The 19,682-nt window shown below is 39.6% G+C and overlaps 1 protein-coding gene across 4 annotated transcripts in view; it reads left to right on the top strand.

Moving 5' to 3' along the window:
* Positions 1 to 18,937, top strand: part of LOC131961760 (rho GTPase-activating protein 21) — a 99,987-nt gene extending 81,050 nt beyond the window's left edge. For 3 of the 4 annotated variants that reach the window (XM_059326640.1, XM_059326641.1, XM_059326639.1), the window contains 17 exons: positions 1,352 to 1,498; positions 1,604 to 1,706; positions 1,819 to 1,855; positions 3,073 to 3,192; positions 3,537 to 3,833; positions 6,368 to 6,432; positions 6,524 to 6,672; positions 8,033 to 8,175; positions 8,302 to 8,460; positions 8,858 to 8,936; positions 9,061 to 9,134; positions 9,394 to 9,483; positions 9,566 to 9,691; positions 9,802 to 9,843; positions 10,743 to 10,848; positions 13,418 to 13,449; positions 16,099 to 18,937. In XM_059326640.1, the coding sequence (XP_059182623.1) occupies positions 1,352 to 1,498; positions 1,604 to 1,706; positions 1,819 to 1,855; positions 3,073 to 3,192; positions 3,537 to 3,833; positions 6,368 to 6,432; positions 6,524 to 6,672; positions 8,033 to 8,175; positions 8,302 to 8,460; positions 8,858 to 8,936; positions 9,061 to 9,134; positions 9,394 to 9,483; positions 9,566 to 9,691; positions 9,802 to 9,843; positions 10,743 to 10,848; positions 13,418 to 13,449; positions 16,099 to 17,760 (3,431 nt within the window). In that variant the 3' untranslated portion in view covers positions 17,761 to 18,937. The remainder of the gene's footprint in view (positions 1 to 1,351; positions 1,499 to 1,603; positions 1,707 to 1,818; positions 1,856 to 3,072; positions 3,193 to 3,536; positions 3,834 to 6,367; positions 6,433 to 6,523; positions 6,673 to 8,032; positions 8,176 to 8,301; positions 8,461 to 8,857; positions 8,937 to 9,060; positions 9,135 to 9,393; positions 9,484 to 9,565; positions 9,692 to 9,801; positions 9,844 to 10,742; positions 10,849 to 13,417; positions 13,450 to 16,098) is intronic. The other variant, XM_059326642.1, reaches the window with a different exon arrangement.
* Positions 18,938 to 19,682: the final 745 nt, after the last annotated feature.

Here is a 19,682-nt window from a genome sequence, read left to right as displayed (position 1 = left end):
GGATTATTTCATTTACAATGATATGATATTTCCTGCTGCAGACAACAGCTGAATTTATGCCAAAATTGTACAGGGGTTAAGCCAGAGTAATAAAGAGAAGGGTTGGATCTGGGGGTTGTTATATGATGGAGGAAGTAGGAAGCTAGTTAGTTAACAGTAGTTAACAAGTACAGCCCATGTTTGAGCAGATAAATAACATATTTAATCCATTCCTCACACTTGCACTTGTGTTTTTGGATTTCAAAAGGCTATAAAAAGAAAAAAAACCTTCAAAGTCTTTTTTTACTCATCAGCAAATTCATAAAAAGCCTTTGCGGCTGCTAAACCTGCACTAATTAAAGAAAAAATAAATAAATAAAATGAACACCTTACTGCACTGCAAAGCAAATTGGATCTCTGCACTTTTGTGCCATTTGCATGCTTTCAAATGAGGTCATATGCATACATTGGCTGCAAAATTGGCCACTTTTTATTCAAATGAGTGTCATTGCAAAAACAGTCCACTTCACAGCCACACGAGTTACATTGCATTATTTGCATCTTCAGATATGGCGGGTGATGTGACGATATACAGTCATGGAAAAAATGATTAGACTACCCTTGTTTTCTTCAGGTTCTTGTTCATTTTAATGCCTGGTACACTGAATGTACTTTTGTTTGGATACATATAATGATAACAACAAAAAAATATCATAAGAGTTTAATTTAAGAGCTGATATCTAGACATTTTCCATGGTTTTCTTGATAATGATTTTGGTTATCATCAAGGAAAGCATGGAAAATGTTACATTAAAATGAACAAGAAACTGAAGAAAACAAGGGTGGTCTAATCATTTTTTCCATGACTGTATACATCATCAAAACAACATAAAAATGCCTATTGTATATATATTATTCTATTTTGTTTATATTGGGATGTAGAGGATTCTTTACCTTCTGATCCTTGCATGTAGGAATTTGGACCTTACCATGTGTTGTTTTTTTTTTTGTATAAATGTTCATTTATCGAATTACCAGACATGCTATAATGTGATATATGTCGTTATCTAAATATGAAATTACCTATATCAGGATAAACGATTTTGGCAATATCAGACTGGCCAAGATGTACAATTGCAAAAGTTGTTTCCCTCTTTTCATCTGTTTTCTTGACACAAAGGCAACATTTAAACTTTAATGCTGTGTTTATGCTGTAATATCATTCGTGCAATATCTTTTATGAATCAGACCTTGAGACAGGTAGATAGAAGTTGTAAGTGATGCACAATTCATGCTGCTATCAGCGACTTCAATCAATTCATTGTCAGTGTTTTCTTGCTCTGCAGCTAAATGTGTCTCTTTCTGTCCTCAGATGAACCATCCAGTCCCAGTACTGACCAGGACAGCACACACATTCCTGCCTGTGCTGTTATATCTGGAGCGCCCATCATCACCACCATCCCGCCCAGCCCCACCTCGCCGTCCCCTCTCATTCGACGCCAGCTGTCACACGATCAAGGTATGTCCACGGCGAAGCAGCCAAATTAGGCCGATGACAATTTCTGAACTAGCCAGAAACGGTGATGAACAGTTACGAGTAATTGTTTAAACCCTCTCTTAATAGATTCTCTCCGTCTCACAATTATTGAGTCAGATTCTGGTACTAAAACCGAGCGGTCCAAGTCGTATGATGAAGGCCTGGATAACTACAGGGAGGAGAGCCGAGGGTGAGTTACACCTACAGCAGCGTCATCGCCAGATAAAACAAGCAAACATTACTCATTATATATATATTTGATGGGACACACAGTTTAAATGACTTTCTTCTCTTCCATGTAGGAGGTCCTTAATACCTGGTCTGAAGAATCTAAGAAAGGTGAGTTCTGCTGATCTCACCTGCCTCATGACTGGTTTATCTGCATTTCCTGCCTGAACGTTTATCAGCTCATTAGTTCACACCCAGTAGATCAACCCTTATTCCAGTGAAATGTGAATATATTATGGAATATATTATGGAAAACAGAACCGGCTGTAAAAATAACATCAGGCATTGCTGGTGAATAATTAATTGAAAGTCTATTTCTAAGTATTAACTATTTACATCATTCTTTATATATCTATGAAAATTTGACTAATGAACGAGGCCATTACAGCCCTTATCTTATACTGATGATCCCTGTACAATGCTTGATTTTAACCCTATGAATCGCCAGTATTTTAAGGGTGTTTTTTTTGCTCCTGTCACATTTAATTCACTGCAATATAAGTCCTGCACCTCTATAGAAACAGCACAAGCATGGCTATAAATAGGAAGAACTGTCTTTTGTACATATAATACAGTTATAATGCCATAAATCATGAAGAAGAACAGACAGAAGTTTTATTTCTTTTATGTATACTTGAATAAATAAAAAATATGAAATCTGTATATCATAATTTTCCAATTAAGTATTATTATTATTATTATTATTATTAAATGTTAACAATAATGTAAAAAAACGGTGGCTCCACATACTTAAAATACTTAGTTATTTACATTTTGACAACCTCTGCTTCCAGCCTCTCTCTCTCCACTAACTGTACACATTTTACAGTTAAGTCAAATTTTCACAGAATTCTTGTTGGGTGACTTTTGATCTGGGCTGAGTCATTCATGGCTTCCCAGTTGCAATGAGAAGCGCGGAATTTAATGTTTTTTTACAGCATCTAGTTAGTGTAAACGGTTTATTTTTGGTTGAAAAAAATTAAATGAATCATGTAAAATTCAGTGGTTTAATTGAATAAAGTGCTTCGATTCATGGAAAAATAAATCTATTTTAAGCTTGAACTCTGTTATTTCCCCTGATGGAATTGTTCCTTACACATGATTTGTTTAAAGATTATATATTCAGTTTTTTCAGTTTCGGCCTATGATAAATGATATAATTTTGCTAATTTCTGAGAAAATATAGCTTATGATCCCGTTGGTAGTTTGCGTTGTGAGGGTTGAACATAAAAGAAGCTTTTGGTCACAAACATCACATTGTCCACATTTTTATTTCTTTAACAAAACAGGCATCTTATGGCTTTATGTTATTTTCTTATCCATCTCAGGCGGTGGACAGGTCATCGGAGGATTCGGGATCCAGGAGGGATTCTTCATCTGATGTCTTCTGTGACGCCACCAAGGAGGGTTTGCTTCACTTCAAGCAGCTGAACACAGACAAGAGCAAGGTGTGGACCGTCTCCACATACACATCATATAACTGACACACTGACACAGAAATCACATTTCGTGACCTACTGTACAACTCTGTTTATGAACAATATCCGTGCTGCCCTTGTTTCCAAAGTTTATATTTGTCTGACTTTATATTGTGTGCTGGATGTCTCTCCTGTTGGACAGGTTTGAACTCATAGCTGCCTTTGACCTCCTTGTATGAGGACTCAAATTGTCCTCAAGGCAGTGATTATCTGTTATAATGCCAACAATAGGAACATTTACAGAAAGATTACAGTTTAAATCCCTCCATTTTGCTGTGTCAAACTCGTCTCCTTCTCATGACCTATTTCCGCAGCGTGTCGGAGGAGGTATGCGCCCGTGGAAACAGATGTACGCCGTGCTGAGAGGACACTACCTCTGCCTATATAAAGACAAGAAGGAGGGGCAGGCTCATGCCAACTGCCAAGCAGTCGACGAGCCTCTGCCGATCAGCATCAAGGCCTGTCTGATCGACATCTCGTACAGCGACACGAAGCGGAAGAACGTGCTGCGGCTGACCACGTCGGACTGCGAGTTCCTGTTCCAGGCTGAGGACCGAGAGGACATGCTGGCCTGGATCAGAGTCATACAGGAGAACAGCAACCTGGAGGAGGTGAGAATCATGCATTCGAACCCTTGAGCAGTGAGCAGTTATAACGCAAAAAAATTACTCAAGAATTAGGCCTCATGTAAGAACCACTAATAAAATATTTGAATTACAAATTGTAAAAGACTACATGTAAGTAAAAAAAACTTTATTACAAACTGATTCCCTCCAATGTGGTGAAAATACTTATTTTACTTACATTTTTAAAATGTGAATATTGATATCATTGAGGTGCCAAAATTATAAGAATAAAAGATTAAACTTCCTTATCATTGCTCTGGCCTGAGCATATTGTTCTTGTTAGAGTTCAAGTCAGCTTTCATACCTTAGCTGTTTGGTCGAACCAAACTCTGGTGCGTTTTGTCTGTAAGTCTGTTTGGTTTTTGCTGTTGTGAATGCTCAAACAAACTCTAGTGTGGACAAAAGAACCGAACTCTGTTCCACTTAAAAATATGTGGTTTCAGTTTGCTTCCAAATGCACCAGAGTTCAGGTCACTGAAGGTGAGAACTCAGTCTGAACCAAAAGAAAGAAGCGAACCAAAACACAGAGCATTCTGGGTTGAATTTGGGGCGGAAATTTGTGAATCAACACCAGACACGCTTGAAAAATGTCTCATGGACAGACGTGGAGTAAAGGCTGTTATCGAAACATGGTCAGATGATCACAGAACACAAAAACAACAAAGTCTTCAAATTATTTGGCGACAGATTCAATCACACAGTGGTTTAATGCCTCATAAAAGTGAAAAAAACTTCGCCAACAATACGTTAAAGTCTGCGAATTGCACAGATTCTTTACGAAGCTTGGTGCACTTGATAAAGCACAGTGTGAAAGCAAAGCAAAGCAAATTAGAAATGCTACAATGTTGCAACTTCACCACTGAATTGCAGTGACTCCACCAGACTTTATATGTGAAAGCGACCTTTCTTGCATAATTTAGCTTTTAACTTATACAGCTGAGTAGTTCTCACTAGAACAGCTGCTTCATGTCTCCATGCAGGTCGCAGTTCAGGTGAACATCCTCTGTTATAACACACCTGACAGTGTGACATCACCTACTATATAATTGTCCTACTGCCCCACAGCGACTGTAACATCCTCCTCCTGTCTCAGTCATGCCCTACTTTTCTTGAGCATCTAACTTTATGTCAAACCATTCCCTCTGTCACAGTGCAGTCACAGTCAGCTGTATTATTAATATTTTCTGATTGTTTCGGGTCCCCTAATACTGACACTGACACTGTTAATTTTGTTATGTGATGATCTGCTGATTTCCAGCAGGACCTGAAGCTATGTGCTGTGAAATTATTCTTGTTTTTGTGAACAGAAGTTGTCCACAAACTGAGCGTAAACATGAAGCCTGAAATAGCAATTTTCGGGTGTGTCAATTCTGCAAATAAGTAGAGCTTTGTTGATCAAACAGCTTCTAACATGTGAATATTTGCCTGTTTTATTTGTCTTAAGTGACAGTGATTTGAATGTCTTTTGGTTTGGGAATGTTGGTTAGACAAGTATATTGTGATATTTTTATCAACATTTTTCACTTTTTTTTTTTTTTTGTCCAAGCACATATTTGATTAATTGAGAAAGCAAGGCAAGTTTATTTATATGGCACCACTTAGACACAAAGTAGTCCAAAGTGCTTCACAGGGCCATAGAAATACATTAAACATTAAAAACATTAATACTGCAGTTTAAAGACAATATAAACAAAAGCTGAGAACAGGCAAATGAGAGACATATTGCATTTAAAAGGCAGTGAAAACAAAAGGCGAGCTCCTTTTTAATTTGCAAATAAAAAGCTTTAAATAGCAAATTAGAAAGAGAGTAGTAAGCAATTGTCAGCGGCATGAATTGACAATAAAAACAGTTGTTGCAGCGCTTCAAATGATAACATAAAGTTTTTCATTTTCTGAGAGTTTATGGGAAAACCTCTTGGAAAAAAGCCAGAAAGATTTACGATGAGAAAATATGAAAATATGTTAATTTCATACACTGCTATTGCATTAACATTTAACATAAGACCCTTTTGAACATATAATGAGAATATATTAGATTAGATTCAACTTTATTGTCATTGAACAGAGTACAAGTACTAGGACAACGAAATGCAGTTTAGCATCTAACCAGAAGTGCAGTAAAGTAAAGTGCAAAATATTTACATATGAACACAGTGTATAAATAGTGCAGGTGTGAATTGAATATGCTATAGGATATATACAGTGAATATATATGTTGGATTTTTCTTGCTACATGCTGCACTGTGTCTTTAATAGGCGAGTCTCCCCTCATTAGAAATTTAAGCCCCTCTCTTTAGGACCTGACCACTCTGTCCATACTGTGACATTCCAATGTTCTAACCTGTGTCACCTGATAGCAGCAGGTTATATAAAGATCCGTTATGGCCTGTTCTGGGTGGGGTTGTGAGGGGAACTGCTGCACCTGATGCCCTAACCATCACCTATTGTGTCCTCTGTCTGCTCTGCTCACCTTTCCTTCCTTCCTTCCTTCCTTCCTTTCTTTTTCTTTCTTTTTTTAGAACGCGGCCTTCACCAGCCATGACCTCATCAGCAGGAAGATCAAGGAGTACAACACCTTGATGAGGTAAGGGGGGCAAAGGGAGGAGAGTAGGTGGGGGAGAGGAGGGGGAACTTGATTGGAAAACTCATTCTGTGTTCATGTCTCCCCCCACCAGCCCGACAGGCAGCAAGACGGAGCCGTCGCCTAAACCCTCACGCCAGTCCATGAGCATCAGGCAGACGCTGCTGGGAGGGAAAGGAGAGACCAAAGCAACAAGTCCACTCACACCCAAACCTGAGCAGGAGAAGAAGAACATGCACAAAGGTAGGAAATAAATCACAGTTAATCTAATTTTGATTTTTCTTTGCACATGATGTTTTTTGCAAGAAAAAAACAGTAAAATATTCTAAAAGAAGATCACATCTATAGTGCATTATGAGGGCATGTAGCACCCTATAATGTAATAATTTCCTGATAATGTAATAAAATTTGCACTTAATTTGATCGAAAAAGTAATAAAACCCAATAATGTAATAAAATAAATTAACATATCAAAAGCATAATTTTTATAGGGAAACTAGTGACTGTATAATGGAAAATCCAATATAAACATGTTACTGACATTATCAGCAGATATCGTTGCAGAAATTATGTCCCGTCAATAAAACAGGATTTGAAATCTTTAATCTTAGAAACAACATACAACTTCAGAAACCCTGTATAAACCCCAAAAAGGAGTTTGAAAAATTACCATGTCAGTTGTCATCATGTTTTGTCATTTTGATGCTGACATTTTTATTTAATCTTTATTTATACAAGTAAATCTCATAATATACTAAAAGTATGACAGTATGTAAGCTGACATAGAGTAAGATGTATATTTGACATTGAAAGTGATAATAACCAAATATCAGTCAGGACTTTTTTATTACATTATTGGTGAAGTTATTACATTGTTGGGTTTTATTAAATTTTCATTTTCTTACATTTTCAGGCGTTATTACATTATCAGGAAATGATTACATTATAGGGTGCTACAGGACATTTATGACTAAACTGATAAACACACATGATGCTTTTTGGTGCACAGTCATAAAACATTACAGTGCATTATAGTATAATATGATACTTTTAATAATTCATAAGTTCATGTGTCTTTCAGATGCTCTTTACTGATAGCTATAAACTGATGAGGTTGACTGATTTTTGACATTTTGTTAAGAAACAAACAACATAAGTTGAAGATAGTTTTCTGCATGATGTATGCACAACCAAACTACAGAAAAGCAAGCTTGCAGGGACTTCAAGTAGCCTATAATGATGCAATTGGAATATTACCGAGGAGACCAAGATTGTGCAAGTGAAGTGAAATTTGTGGCTGCAGGAGACAAAACTTTTAATACTGTTCTGAGAAATCTGATGTCTAAATGAATTTGGTGGCTTATTGAATCTGAAAATGAAAAGTAGGAAGCTGATTTATATTGTCCTTTCTTGTTGTCCTTATATATGTAATTGATATAAAATGTATTCAATCTAATGTGTTTTATCTGGACTGGCAGATCCAGCCTCTAAAATCAGTATTTTATTGTAATTTTGGTAGAAAAAACAGTTCTGAAACCTGTTTTATCGCAGGTAGATATGCCATACTCATACTAACTCACTATATGTTGCACTGTGCTTGCAGATGACACCAGTCCTCCCAAGGACAAAGGGACATGGAGGAAGGGCATCCCGGGGCTGATGAGGAAACCCTTCGAGAAGAAGCCGTCTCCTGGAGTCACGTTTGGAGTGAGGCTGGACGACTGTCCTCCTGCACAGACCAACAAGGTCTGCACTGGTTTCATTCATAATGAAACAGCAAAAATAATGAATAGATGTGTACTCTCCTCACAGTAATAGCTTGCTACATGTCAAATTAGTGAAACATTTCTTTGCATTTCTTTTGTTTTCTAGTTTGTGCCTCTGATTGTGGAGGTCTGTTGTAAGCTGGTGGAGGAGAGGGGGCTGGAGTACACGGGCATCTACAGAGTCCCAGGAAACAACGCCGCAATCTCCAACATGCAGGAGGAGCTCAATAACAAGGGCATGAATGATATCGATATCCAGGATGATGTGAGTGGCACTCTATCGATCCGTGTTGCTTTAATTAAACTCACCTTGGAGTTTCACTCTCTGCAGTGCTGTAGTCCTTAATGTGTTTGGGACTATTACAAATGGATGTAGATGTGTGTGCAGAGAACAATTCCCTACACTGAATACTTGCCAGGGATGTGTCTTCTTGCTGTATTATAATCTAATTAAAACATGATTATGTGGTTGTTTTTGGCAGCCACAGCAACCGTCAGTGAATGCCAGAGCAGGATTTTGCATTTTGTGATTATCAACTTTACAACCAACTCAAAGGGGTGCAGCAGTCAGAGCGGCAGCACTCTGACACTGGATGTGATATTTTCCTGTGAGCATATAATCATCATGCATGTTGAATAAACCCTTAATTTTCTTTTGACAGAAATGGAGGGACCTCAATGTGATCAGCAGTTTACTAAAGTCCTTCTTCCGCAAACTTCCTGAGCCGCTGTTCACCAATGGTAAGTCACTCTTTCCAAAGGTCATGCATGCCATCTAGTGGCCAAAAACAAGAACTACAACCTACTAACACGTTGACTATATTTCACCTCCAGCCTTTGCTTAATGTTTAATTTCTGCCTGCAGACAGGTACGCAGACTTTATAGATGCCAACAGAACAGAGGACCCAGTGGAGAGGCTCAAAGTGCTCAAGAGGCTGGTGAGTTGCTCTGATTATTTGTCTCAAACATTTTTCATTTTATTATTTATTAAAATACGTATTTATTGGTTCATTTACTTGGTTCTAAAACATTTGGCTTTTCTTTTTCTTTTTTTTTTTACAAGCTTTTCACACACTTTTATAACACTGCTGTAACCTCATGAAGTCCCTATGAAATGCACCAAAAAATGTTTTAATAGATGAAGATTATTTTGTCGGTAAACATCTGTATAATGTTTCTGTTTCTTCTCTTTTACAGCTTCATGAGTTGCCAGATCATCATTACGAAACCCTCAAGTTCCTCTCAGCTCACCTCAAAACTGTGGCTGAAAACTCAGAGAAGAACAAGGTGCGTAGCTTACAAATCTCTTAATAAGACTTACATTTTAATTTTAAAATTCCAAATTAAAACTCACTATCTTGTTTGTTAGATGGAACCAAGGAACCTGGCCATCGTGTTTGGTCCAACTCTGGTGCGCACCACCGAGGACAACATGACCCACATGGTGACACACATGCCAGACCAGTACAGGATCGTGGAGGCCCTCATTCACAATGTGAGCATGAGATCTTTATGCTTACTGCTATTAAAGATATTAAAAGTATTAAACCAAATTTATGAAACACAAAACATGATTTTTTAATCTTTTATTTTAATTTCTTCTAGTACGACTGGTTTTTCACTGAAGAAGGAAACGGAGATCCAGTGGTGGGTACAGGCATCACTGCCATTCAATTATTTTCTCTCTGCCTCCGTCCTCTCCTAACTCTGTGTTCACACCAAATGTAAGGCAAATCTTCACCTTGCATTAGTTGCACGAGTTTGATCGCAGTATCATTTGTGTTTATTTGCGTTACTTGCATGCAACACTTAAGTTCTCCAGGAACTCTGTCTGGATCAGTGCAGCTTCTGCAACCATAAATAAGCTTTGATTTAATTGCAATAAATGGATCAGAAGAGTGCCGAAATAACTACATTAGTATACCAATGTGTAAAAAGTCTGAATTTAGTTGTTTGTCTGTTTTTTTCACATGAAGACAAGCAAACAACTTTTAAAATGCTTATTTTCTGAATGGAGTTTGGCTCCACCAGGGTGATGCTATGCAGGGAAATCTCAACACTGATAGGCTTTTGTTACAGAACGTTATGTGAATTTCTCATCTGAGTTGAAAAATTTTAACTTGTGTGAATGAAGTGAATTCTGCATATTTTCATCATTCTGTTCAAGGAATTTGCATCAATTTAAACTCAATTCAATTTAAACCACTTTATTCACATTTTAGTCAAGTGAGTTTGCAAATAAAAATACAAAAGCCATTCATTCAGTACAAGATATGATCATGTAACTGCACTACACTGTCGTTACATGACTACAGGGAACTAACTATCTCTTGTAGTACAACTGTTCACAGTTCTCATGGCTACTGGAATAAAACCAAATGTCCTTTTATTGGTTTCTCCTATTGGTTTTACAGACAAACTAAAGTACAATTCAACACAGTGGACGATAAGTAGATAAAGTGTGTGAAAGCGGCTTTCAGGGTTGCAAATTTCTCCAAACTTTCCTGTGAATCTGTTCCTAACTGTGTCACATCTGCTCCTTTCAGACCATGTCCCATGAGGAGAGTGCGGTGGAGTCCCAGCCCGTCCCCAACATCGACCACCTGCTCACCAACATCGGCCGCACGGGCACGTCGCAGGGTGAAGTATCAGGTAACGCGCTGCCTTTGGCAGACCAACTCTTTGGTGGGTTTAATCTTTCTCTACCCTTTTCTCTGCTGAGCGCTGTGGTCGGAGGCGGACCGGTGTGAAAACTGATGATAACGCTGCTTCTCCCCTATAGCCAAGCTTCTCCTTTTGCTTCTCTGGCTGTTGCCACTAGATAGAAATGTCTATGGCTAACCAAAATGCCTGTGTGGGTTTCAGTGAGCAATTTATTTGCATCACAGAAAGTTGTAGGATGCAATAAATTGTTGCGCTTCTTCATTTGCTTTCAGAGATTTATCCCCCCTTCCTCAGTATTTGTTAGATTCAGATTTCCTTTTTTTAAACACCCCTTTGCCCTCGTTTTAGTCAAACTCCACACCTGGGCTGTGTTTCCTCCCTCCCTTTATCCTGCCTACTGTTGCACTAATAAGGCATGTTCTTTCCCACGTCAGAAATAGATGTTTTTACAGTGAAAGGCGACCTCTGATTCCTCTTGTCTCTAGTGAGGCTCTGTCGGGTGTCCTAAAGGCTTTCCCAGCATTCACACATACTGATCTTGACACAGGCCAGGTGGGAGGAGTCTATCACACCATGATGACACTGATGGACTCTATAATGTCCGTGATGGACAGCTGGAACTGTAGGAAGAAGGAGGATTGTTGCCCGCAGTGTAGCTGCCTAGTCTGCAGGAACCCGCAGCTCTATTAAAGTGCCAAAGAGAGAAAGAAAAAGAAAAGCATTAAAGAAAGAAACCGTGACAAGAAAAAAGGGGAATCGAAGCGGCTACACGGTACTGTTCGGTGTCCGGTGTTGTGGGTTTTCTGTCAGAGTATACCTAACACAGGCCGGTGCTACTGTCTGAAAGGCTCTCCGCTGTCTCTCCTCACTGTCTCGCAAGCTTGCCAACAGGAGAGATAGCATGGTATGGTTTCTACGTCACCAGTCAGTGTGCACTTGCATATCGTGCCATCATGTGTATTGTAAGGGGTGTGTATAGGGGGGCTCGGCTATGTCACACAAACAAACAAAGACAAATTTTAGCTACAAGGATGAAATATGTGATTACAGAGCAGGTGAGGACTGATTATAGGTTTTCCTCGCTGACACTCTCTCTCTCATGTAGTGTCCCCTCTTTTCATATAGCTAGCCCCTCTGTGACCCCCCTGTCACTTCTCTGTTATTCTTTTGGTTTCCTCCATAGCCGTCTCCGTCATCACCGTGTGTCACTGTTGTCATCGCAGCTCGCTCATGTCACCTCTCATTGTTTCGTCCGGTCAGCTAAAAAAAGCATCGTCAAAGTCTATCTGTGTGGTTGGATATCAAACATCACCCTCTTTATTTTTTATTTTATTATTATCAACCGAAATGTGTCTGTAGCAAGTACTGAAAACTGCTTCTATCCTGCTTAACAGACCTAGATTTTGTCACTTTAGATGATTTTCTACAGGGAAAGTTCTGATAAGGCTGTTTATTTAAACCAGTGGTTCCCAACCTGAGAGAAAAAAGATCAGTCAAAGGGGTCAATGAGATAATAACCAGGAAAAATAACTTTTAATTTTTTTTGTAAAATACTAGATGGTAAAATGGTTTATTAATGGTGTATTGTAATAATAATAATAATTATTATTAGGTTTAAAAAAATGTAATAAAATAAAAAAATAAGGAGCAAACAAAGGGGAGTAATATTCAGAAAAACTCCCAGATTAAAGTTGTAAATATAGGAATAAGTGTTGAATTCACAAGAAAAACTCACAAATTTACTACACACACACACACACACACAGATACACACACACACATATATATATATATATAGATAGATAGATAATCCAGTATTAAAGTTGTAAATTTATGAGGAAAAGTTGTGATGTCTTACGTTAAAATTTGAGAAATAACTTTACTAGGAAAACCCCCCCCCCCCCCCCCCCCCCCCCAAAAAGTCAAAAGCTGCAAATTTATGAGAAAAATACTTGGATATTCAACAGTTTAGACATTTAACATTTGAAGACTGGAAATTTATCAAGAATGGATTGTTTTGCTGATACCAAATCTATACCATACAATACCCAGCTTCTTCTATTTGTAGTTTCAGGTGTTTTATAATAATAATAAGACATTTTAGGATAGGGTTCACGTCTGTCTGCATACCTGGACATCCCTCACCATCCTCGTGTTGCATGGCGCATTATCTGCTGTTCAGCTGCTGGTAAATGTTCATGTTGTGTTCGTTGCTGAAGTTGCACTCAGTATCACTCAGAGGAAAGATCAGAACTATCTTTACTCGGCTTGGACTCGATGTTCGGGTGTGTTGGGGGAAGAACGTCACATGCCATTAGATGTGGACCTGAGTGTAACAGAGAGCTCACCTGTCCTGTGTGAAGCATGGCCTGTCGTCTGTTCACGTCTGTGCTCACCTGTCTGGTTCTGTGTTCTCGCTTCACACGATCCTTCTCATCAACATATTCTCCTTTTTTTCTCCCTGATTCATTTTCCCATGTTGCACCTCATCGATGTGTTCATTTTTGTTGTAAAATCATCTAACACGTCCCTCTCTTCTCTTCTCTCCTACCTACAGATTCACCGACTAGTGACTCAGCTAAATCAAAGGTGAGTGTGTGTGCGCCCAGTGTTAAGGCTGTCAGGCAGCTGGTAGTGTAGGATGACGGGAGGTAGGTGACAAGCAGGACAGATCAGCATCTAGTCATCGCAACATACACTTACAGGGACAGCTAGGAGTTTTTGAAGTGAGGTTGTAAGTGCTTTTTGTCTACAGTCTGTGTGTTAGCTGCAGTAGATGACAGTCGAACCAGCTGGAGAAGCCTGCAGGAGTACTGACACGGAATTGAAGCAATGTACTGCTGCTTTTTAGCAGATTAAAATAAGATAAAGTGTATTCCATATTTAGAATATTTTTACTGCTTTACTTTGCCATTAGGCAGACCTGTTTAAGATAACATGGAGGGAACTACAGCTGTTATCTTTCCCCTCTTCAAAGCCACAAGACTCCTTTAACAAAAGCAGTAATTTTACATCGCAGAACACAGGAGTTGCTGGTTTACCGCTGCCTCGATCGGTTAGTTTGTGTTATTGTGTGACCTTAATGAATCAGAACTAACCCCTTAAGAATAGAATAGAATAGAATAGAATAGTTTTTATTTGTCATTGCACAGAAGTACAGCAAAATTAGACAGTGCAGAATACAATAATTTAAACATAGTGAAAAAAAAATACAAGAAAACCTATAAAAAAGCACAAGAAGAAGAAGTGGGAAGCAGCAGGTTTGGGATATTTACAGGGACTAATGGGAGTTATTGCACATAAAATAAATATAAATGTATTGCACTGTTTGTTCCACAATATTGTAAACTGTTCCTGGGTCTGTTTGTTTTAGTCTTTATTGCCCTGAAATCCCCTAAAACACCAAAGTCACACAATAACACAAAGAAACTGACCGATCGAGGCAGCGGGAGACCAGCAACTCCTGTTATCTGCAGTTTCGACTACCAACATTGTTTAGCTTCTGTGCCAGTACTCCTGTCTGCTCTATGGAACTGCTGACTGACTCTACTGTAGGTACTCACCCTGAATGGGTACCTCACGCAACCTCACTTCAAATAATCTGAACTACTCCTCTAAAAGAGGGGTTTCACCCAAATCACAAAATAAATAAATACATAAAATTTCACTTCCCTCTTGTGGTCTGTCTTGTCCCATGCATATTGTTTTAGTTCCATGTGCCCAGCTCATATAGATATCCCATTTTTCTGCAATGAACGTAATAGAATGGTTTAAACGTGTCATACTTTGACATCCCTTTGATCTGTTTATTGCAACTAAATCATGGCAAAATCTATTTATTTTGGATTCATTCATAGTACGCTGTGGGCTGTAAGGTGAAGATATTAGTTATTTCACAATATTATTGTTGCTTGAGTAAAAAACAGGAGTATTACAATTTGGATATGTATTTATTATCATAAAGTAAAAAAAAAGTCAAATTTAAAAATGCCCCAAAATGCAAGAGTCTGGCAAAAAATAATGGCCAGTCATGCTTAAAATGGCCCTATTAAAGTCTGTTGCAGTTAAAAAAAGTTTTTAAAAAATTTAAATGCCTAAAAAATGTTAAAACCTACCCTATTGTAGTTTGTTGATACATATTATCATATAATTAAGGCAGAAATGACACCATAACACCATATTATAGGTTGTCCAAAATTTGGAGGGAAAAAAGTCATACTATAATATGTTGTTTTTTGTCAGAAAGTGATTTTTTTTAAAATGACTATCATAGTTTATTTAAACATATCATATAATTTATGTTTATTATTATTTATATAATTTAAGTTTATTGCAACTAAATCACGGCAAAATCTATTTTGGATTAATTCTGCTGTAGTCGTGGCAGTCATTCAGATGCAGTTTGTGGAGAAGGCAGTGAAATTAGAAGAGTTGTGTGATGTAATGAGCCCAAACATGGTTTTCCAATGTATCAGACTTCCACAATGGGCAAAAAGTATATATATATATATATATATATATATATATATATATAATAGTGGTTATTTTCAGCTTTGTTGAAATGACAAAAGCAAACTTGTTGGTATCTTAACCAGCATGTCTCACGTAAATGAACACAAATGATCCCAAACTCACAGTCAAACTTCATGAGTAACTCCAGGTAAAAATCTGCTATGGATTTGGTGTGAAAACAAGACAGCATCAAATCTGCATTTTTTTGTAATTTGGGTGAACCAACTCTTAAAATTCACGTGATGAGTAGTCAGTCAGTGCTGAGCACATCCAGTGAGCCACAGCCTCTTTTCTGCTTCATGTTGCATCAGACTTGTGGCTCCTGCAGTTGTTCGTTATGATATGGAAAAGAAAAAAAAGGGTCATTAGCAAAAGCAGGTGCCTTTCATCACTGCACTGCTGTTCTGTGGCTGCTTTCCTTCAGCTTTTAAGCCGATCATGCCGGAGCTCCGGCTCGTGCAGGGATGCTTCAGTTCATGCTGTGCTACTGCTTCTCCTGCTTCTGCTTTAAAGCTGGCATGAAAACAATACTGTGCTCCCTGTTACTGACGCCTGTTAATGTTCCTCTCTCTGTCCACTTCTCTGGTTTGTGGTGCTTCACGGGAGCAGGTGGAGTACAGGTTTACAGGCAGGGGTGAAGGGTTTGTGTTCTCTTTGACGTGCTCCCTCCTTGTGTGTCTCAGAATCAGAAATGCTCATTTGGGAATCCTCTCTTCCTCTCTGCAGGGTTCCTGGGGCTCAGGGAAGGACCAGTGCAGCCGAGAGCTCCTGGTCTCCTCCATCTTTGCTGCAGCCAGCCGCAAAAGAAAGAAGTCAAAGGAGAAGCCGCAGCCTAGCAGCTCAGATGATGATCTGGACGCTGTCTTCCCCAAGAAGGAGATCCCTGGACAGAAGCCGAACCACCACGGCCTCCAGATTGAGGTGCCGAGCGAGACTCGCCCCAGCCCCAACGCAAAACCCAATGCAAAGCAGCCAGCGCGAGTAGAGGAGAGGAAGGAGAACGGGAGAAGTGTGGAGCTCACACCTAAAGCCAAGAGAGAGCACAGAAACTCCTTATTCCTGAAGGACAAGACTCCGCCCAGACACCCCTCTCCTGCCCCCTCCCCGACCCCAAATATTTCTAGCTTCCAAACTGCTCCTCAGCCCAAATCCTCCTTGTCAGATCCTCCGTCCCAGCTTGATGAGAACACCTCGGACCTCGGCACAATGAGCTCCGGAGCGTCTGTGCCAAGGTCAAGACCGAAAAAGTGGAGCGGAACGTCTGCTGATATTCCTGCAGGACTGGTAGCAGGTCCGGGGGCGTCCGCCGGTGCAGAGGTGAGCTCCATCACCTCAGACTACTCCACAACTTCCTCCATCACATTCTTGACTGGAGCGGAGTCCAGCGCGCTCAGTCCGGAGCTGCAGGGCGGAGAAGAGGCAGATGACGAACGCAGTGAGCTCATTAGCGAGGGTCGACCCATGGAGACGGACAGCGAAAGCGACTTCCCGGTTTTTGCCCCGGGCGGTGGCAGTAGCCAGTCCACACCCTGCCCCGAGCAGAGTCTGGACAAGACTGAACCACGAGGAGGCGGAGCAGCCGAGGGCAGCACGCCAAAAATGGAAGCGCGGCGCCTTTTCCCGTCACACAGGATGATCGAGTGCGACACCCTCTCCAGAAGGTGGTCGCTAAGACAGAAAACAGACAGTGAATCATCGGTGGAGGGTGTCGCTGGGAGTGGGGAGCGTGGCGAGGGCAGAGCGGAGTCTTCCACGCGACTCTCTCGAGTCCTGGAGGTGATGAAGAAGGGGCGGTCTACGAGCAGCCTCAGCTCGTCCTCACGCAGCGAGTCGGAGCGTCCCGAACCAGCCTGGCACCTTAAGATCACAGAGCGGCTCAAATTCAGGTTACGCACGTCTGCTGACGATATGTTCACGCAGAAGAACCGAGCTGCAGATACTCGCGGGAAGAAGAAAAACATCCGCCGCAGGCACACCATGGGCGGGCAGAGGGACTTTGCAGAGCTGGCGGTCATCAACGACTGGAGGGAGCAGGGCGGGGTGGACCAGACGGCCGAGCTCTCAGCTCTGGACCGCCTCAAGCCCAGGTGTTCCTCTCAGGACTTCTCCATCCGGGACTGGATCACTAGAGAGCGACACAGAGGCTCTGATTCAAGCGTTGAGGTCGCGCCCAAAGCCGTCCCCGAGGACGATCATCCGGAAGTTCAGGACGCAGCTCCTGAAAGACCTCCTGCTTCTGTGTCCCCGGGCGCACAGCCGCTAGCAGGAGAGCATGTTAACGGTAGCGGGCTGCAGGGCAAAAACAAAAGCAGCGTCGGGGCGGACGCTCACCCACACAAACTGTCTGGAGCACAAGTTGTCCGCTCACGGTTCTACCAGTATCTGTGAAACAGCAAGAGTGGTCTTGTGTGAAGTGTGATTGAATGCGTAAATGTACGAATGTGGGTATTTTAGCTAAGGTTACTGCACAATATTTTTTCTACAAAGTATACTTTATGTATCTACTGTACATACTGTGTATAGGCTTATGTGATTGTTACTGAAATAATGCTGAAGAGATGTTTATGTGTGTAATTCCACTGACTCGTTGGCCATACTGGAACAGACGTGGACAAAACTTGGACTTCCTCCTGCACGATCGAACCCCACAAATGCGAGAATGTGACTTGATATGTGGTGTTAATGGGACAGAAAAGGACTCTGTGGATTGTTAAACAGCACTAATGAAACGTAACGGGGTCAACTGAATGCAGGAGGAGGCTTTTTTATTAAGGAATCATGGTTCAGTTCTTCCTATTATAAGCGGTATGAAGAATGTATTACTCTCTTTGGACTAACACTAGTTGCTTGTGGCAATATTGTCATTTTCAAAACAGTATGTATGTGTTTTTTGCCTGTACTTGAAGTATGTGGATGTAACTGAGGGCTGCTTTCTGAGCTGGGTACTGTGGGAAGTTTGTTTTTTCACAGTACAAGTCACAACAGCCAGATATTAGCTTGATGGACTGGAAGATTATTATAGATTTATCAAATAAAGACTGAAAAAAACAGTAATGAAATGCTGATACTATAGTATGTAATGCTTGGTACAGTAGTTTATTTCCAAACTTTGTCCAGTTATAGTCCAAAAAAGTAAGTTTTTACACATTATTTTTATCTCAAAAAGAAAAAGTGCCTCTTGTTTTTCCTTTTTTAAAACTGTTTTTACCAACAGTTTACAAGACAAAACATTTTTAGGAGACAATAATCTCACAGGCATTCCAGAGATGTTTTTGTTGTGGGGTCTTTCCTCTTTTTAGTTTTTAACTCACATCAACATCTGAGTATTCAATTGTATGTCAGTGTCTGTGTTTCATTTATAGTTTTACTTCATTTTTCCCCCCTCTGTATTTTTCAGTGCAGTAAAATGCATGGGCGCTTAAAACCTGGGAGAAAAAACAAGTTATCTTTAAAACTGCATGAGACAATGTTTTCTGAACAGTGAACATCTCGCCTGTGTACAGCAAAACATGGGTGTGCAATGCCCTCCCTCAACAAACACTGGAAATAAATAATCTTTATTAGATTCTTGTGTGTTTTTGTTCTCATTGACTTTCACTTGTTACACATGTTTATAGTGTTAAAAACATCTTATTATAAATCTTTGCCCACATGTAAAAATGTTTTTGCCTGTATTTTTTACTGAAGTCACATTGATTTAGTAAAACTAGCAGAATATAGAAATTATTAATATAGTATAGTTTTTTATTATGGTACAGTGTGGGCTGTAAGGAAAAGATATTAATTATTTCACAATATTATTGTTGCAAGAGTACAAAACAGGAGTATTACAATTTGGATATGCATTTATTATTGATCCATATCACAACTTGAAACTTAAATATTCATGGGCATTCTTTTGGTTAGATTTATAGTCATTGATACACATTGCATAATTTGTCCAAAAACACCATACTATACATACGTAGTGTGTCCAAAAAAGGTCAAAATTTAAAATACACCAAAATGCATAAAATGGCCTTATTATAGTTTAATGATGCATATTATTGCAAAAATATATCCAAAAATGACAGAGGACACCATATTATAATTTTTTTTTTAAAACAACCAAAAATGTCATACGTCATATAGTCTGTCCCAAAGTCCCAAAATGCAAGAGTATGGCAAAAATAATGGCCAGTAATGCTTAAAATTACCCTATTATAGTTTACTAATACATATTATGATATAATGTATGCAGAAATGACAGAAAAACACCATACTATAGGAGGTCCGAAATTGGAAGAAGAAAAAAAAGCTATACTATAGTA

Source organism: Centropristis striata, chromosome 23 (assembly GCF_030273125.1).
Source record: "Centropristis striata isolate RG_2023a ecotype Rhode Island chromosome 23, C.striata_1.0, whole genome shotgun sequence".
NCBI lineage: Eukaryota > Metazoa > Chordata > Actinopteri > Perciformes > Serranidae > Centropristis > Centropristis striata.
The sequence above is the reverse complement of the archived record's forward strand: the minus strand, read 5'-3'. Positions and strand labels throughout refer to the sequence as shown.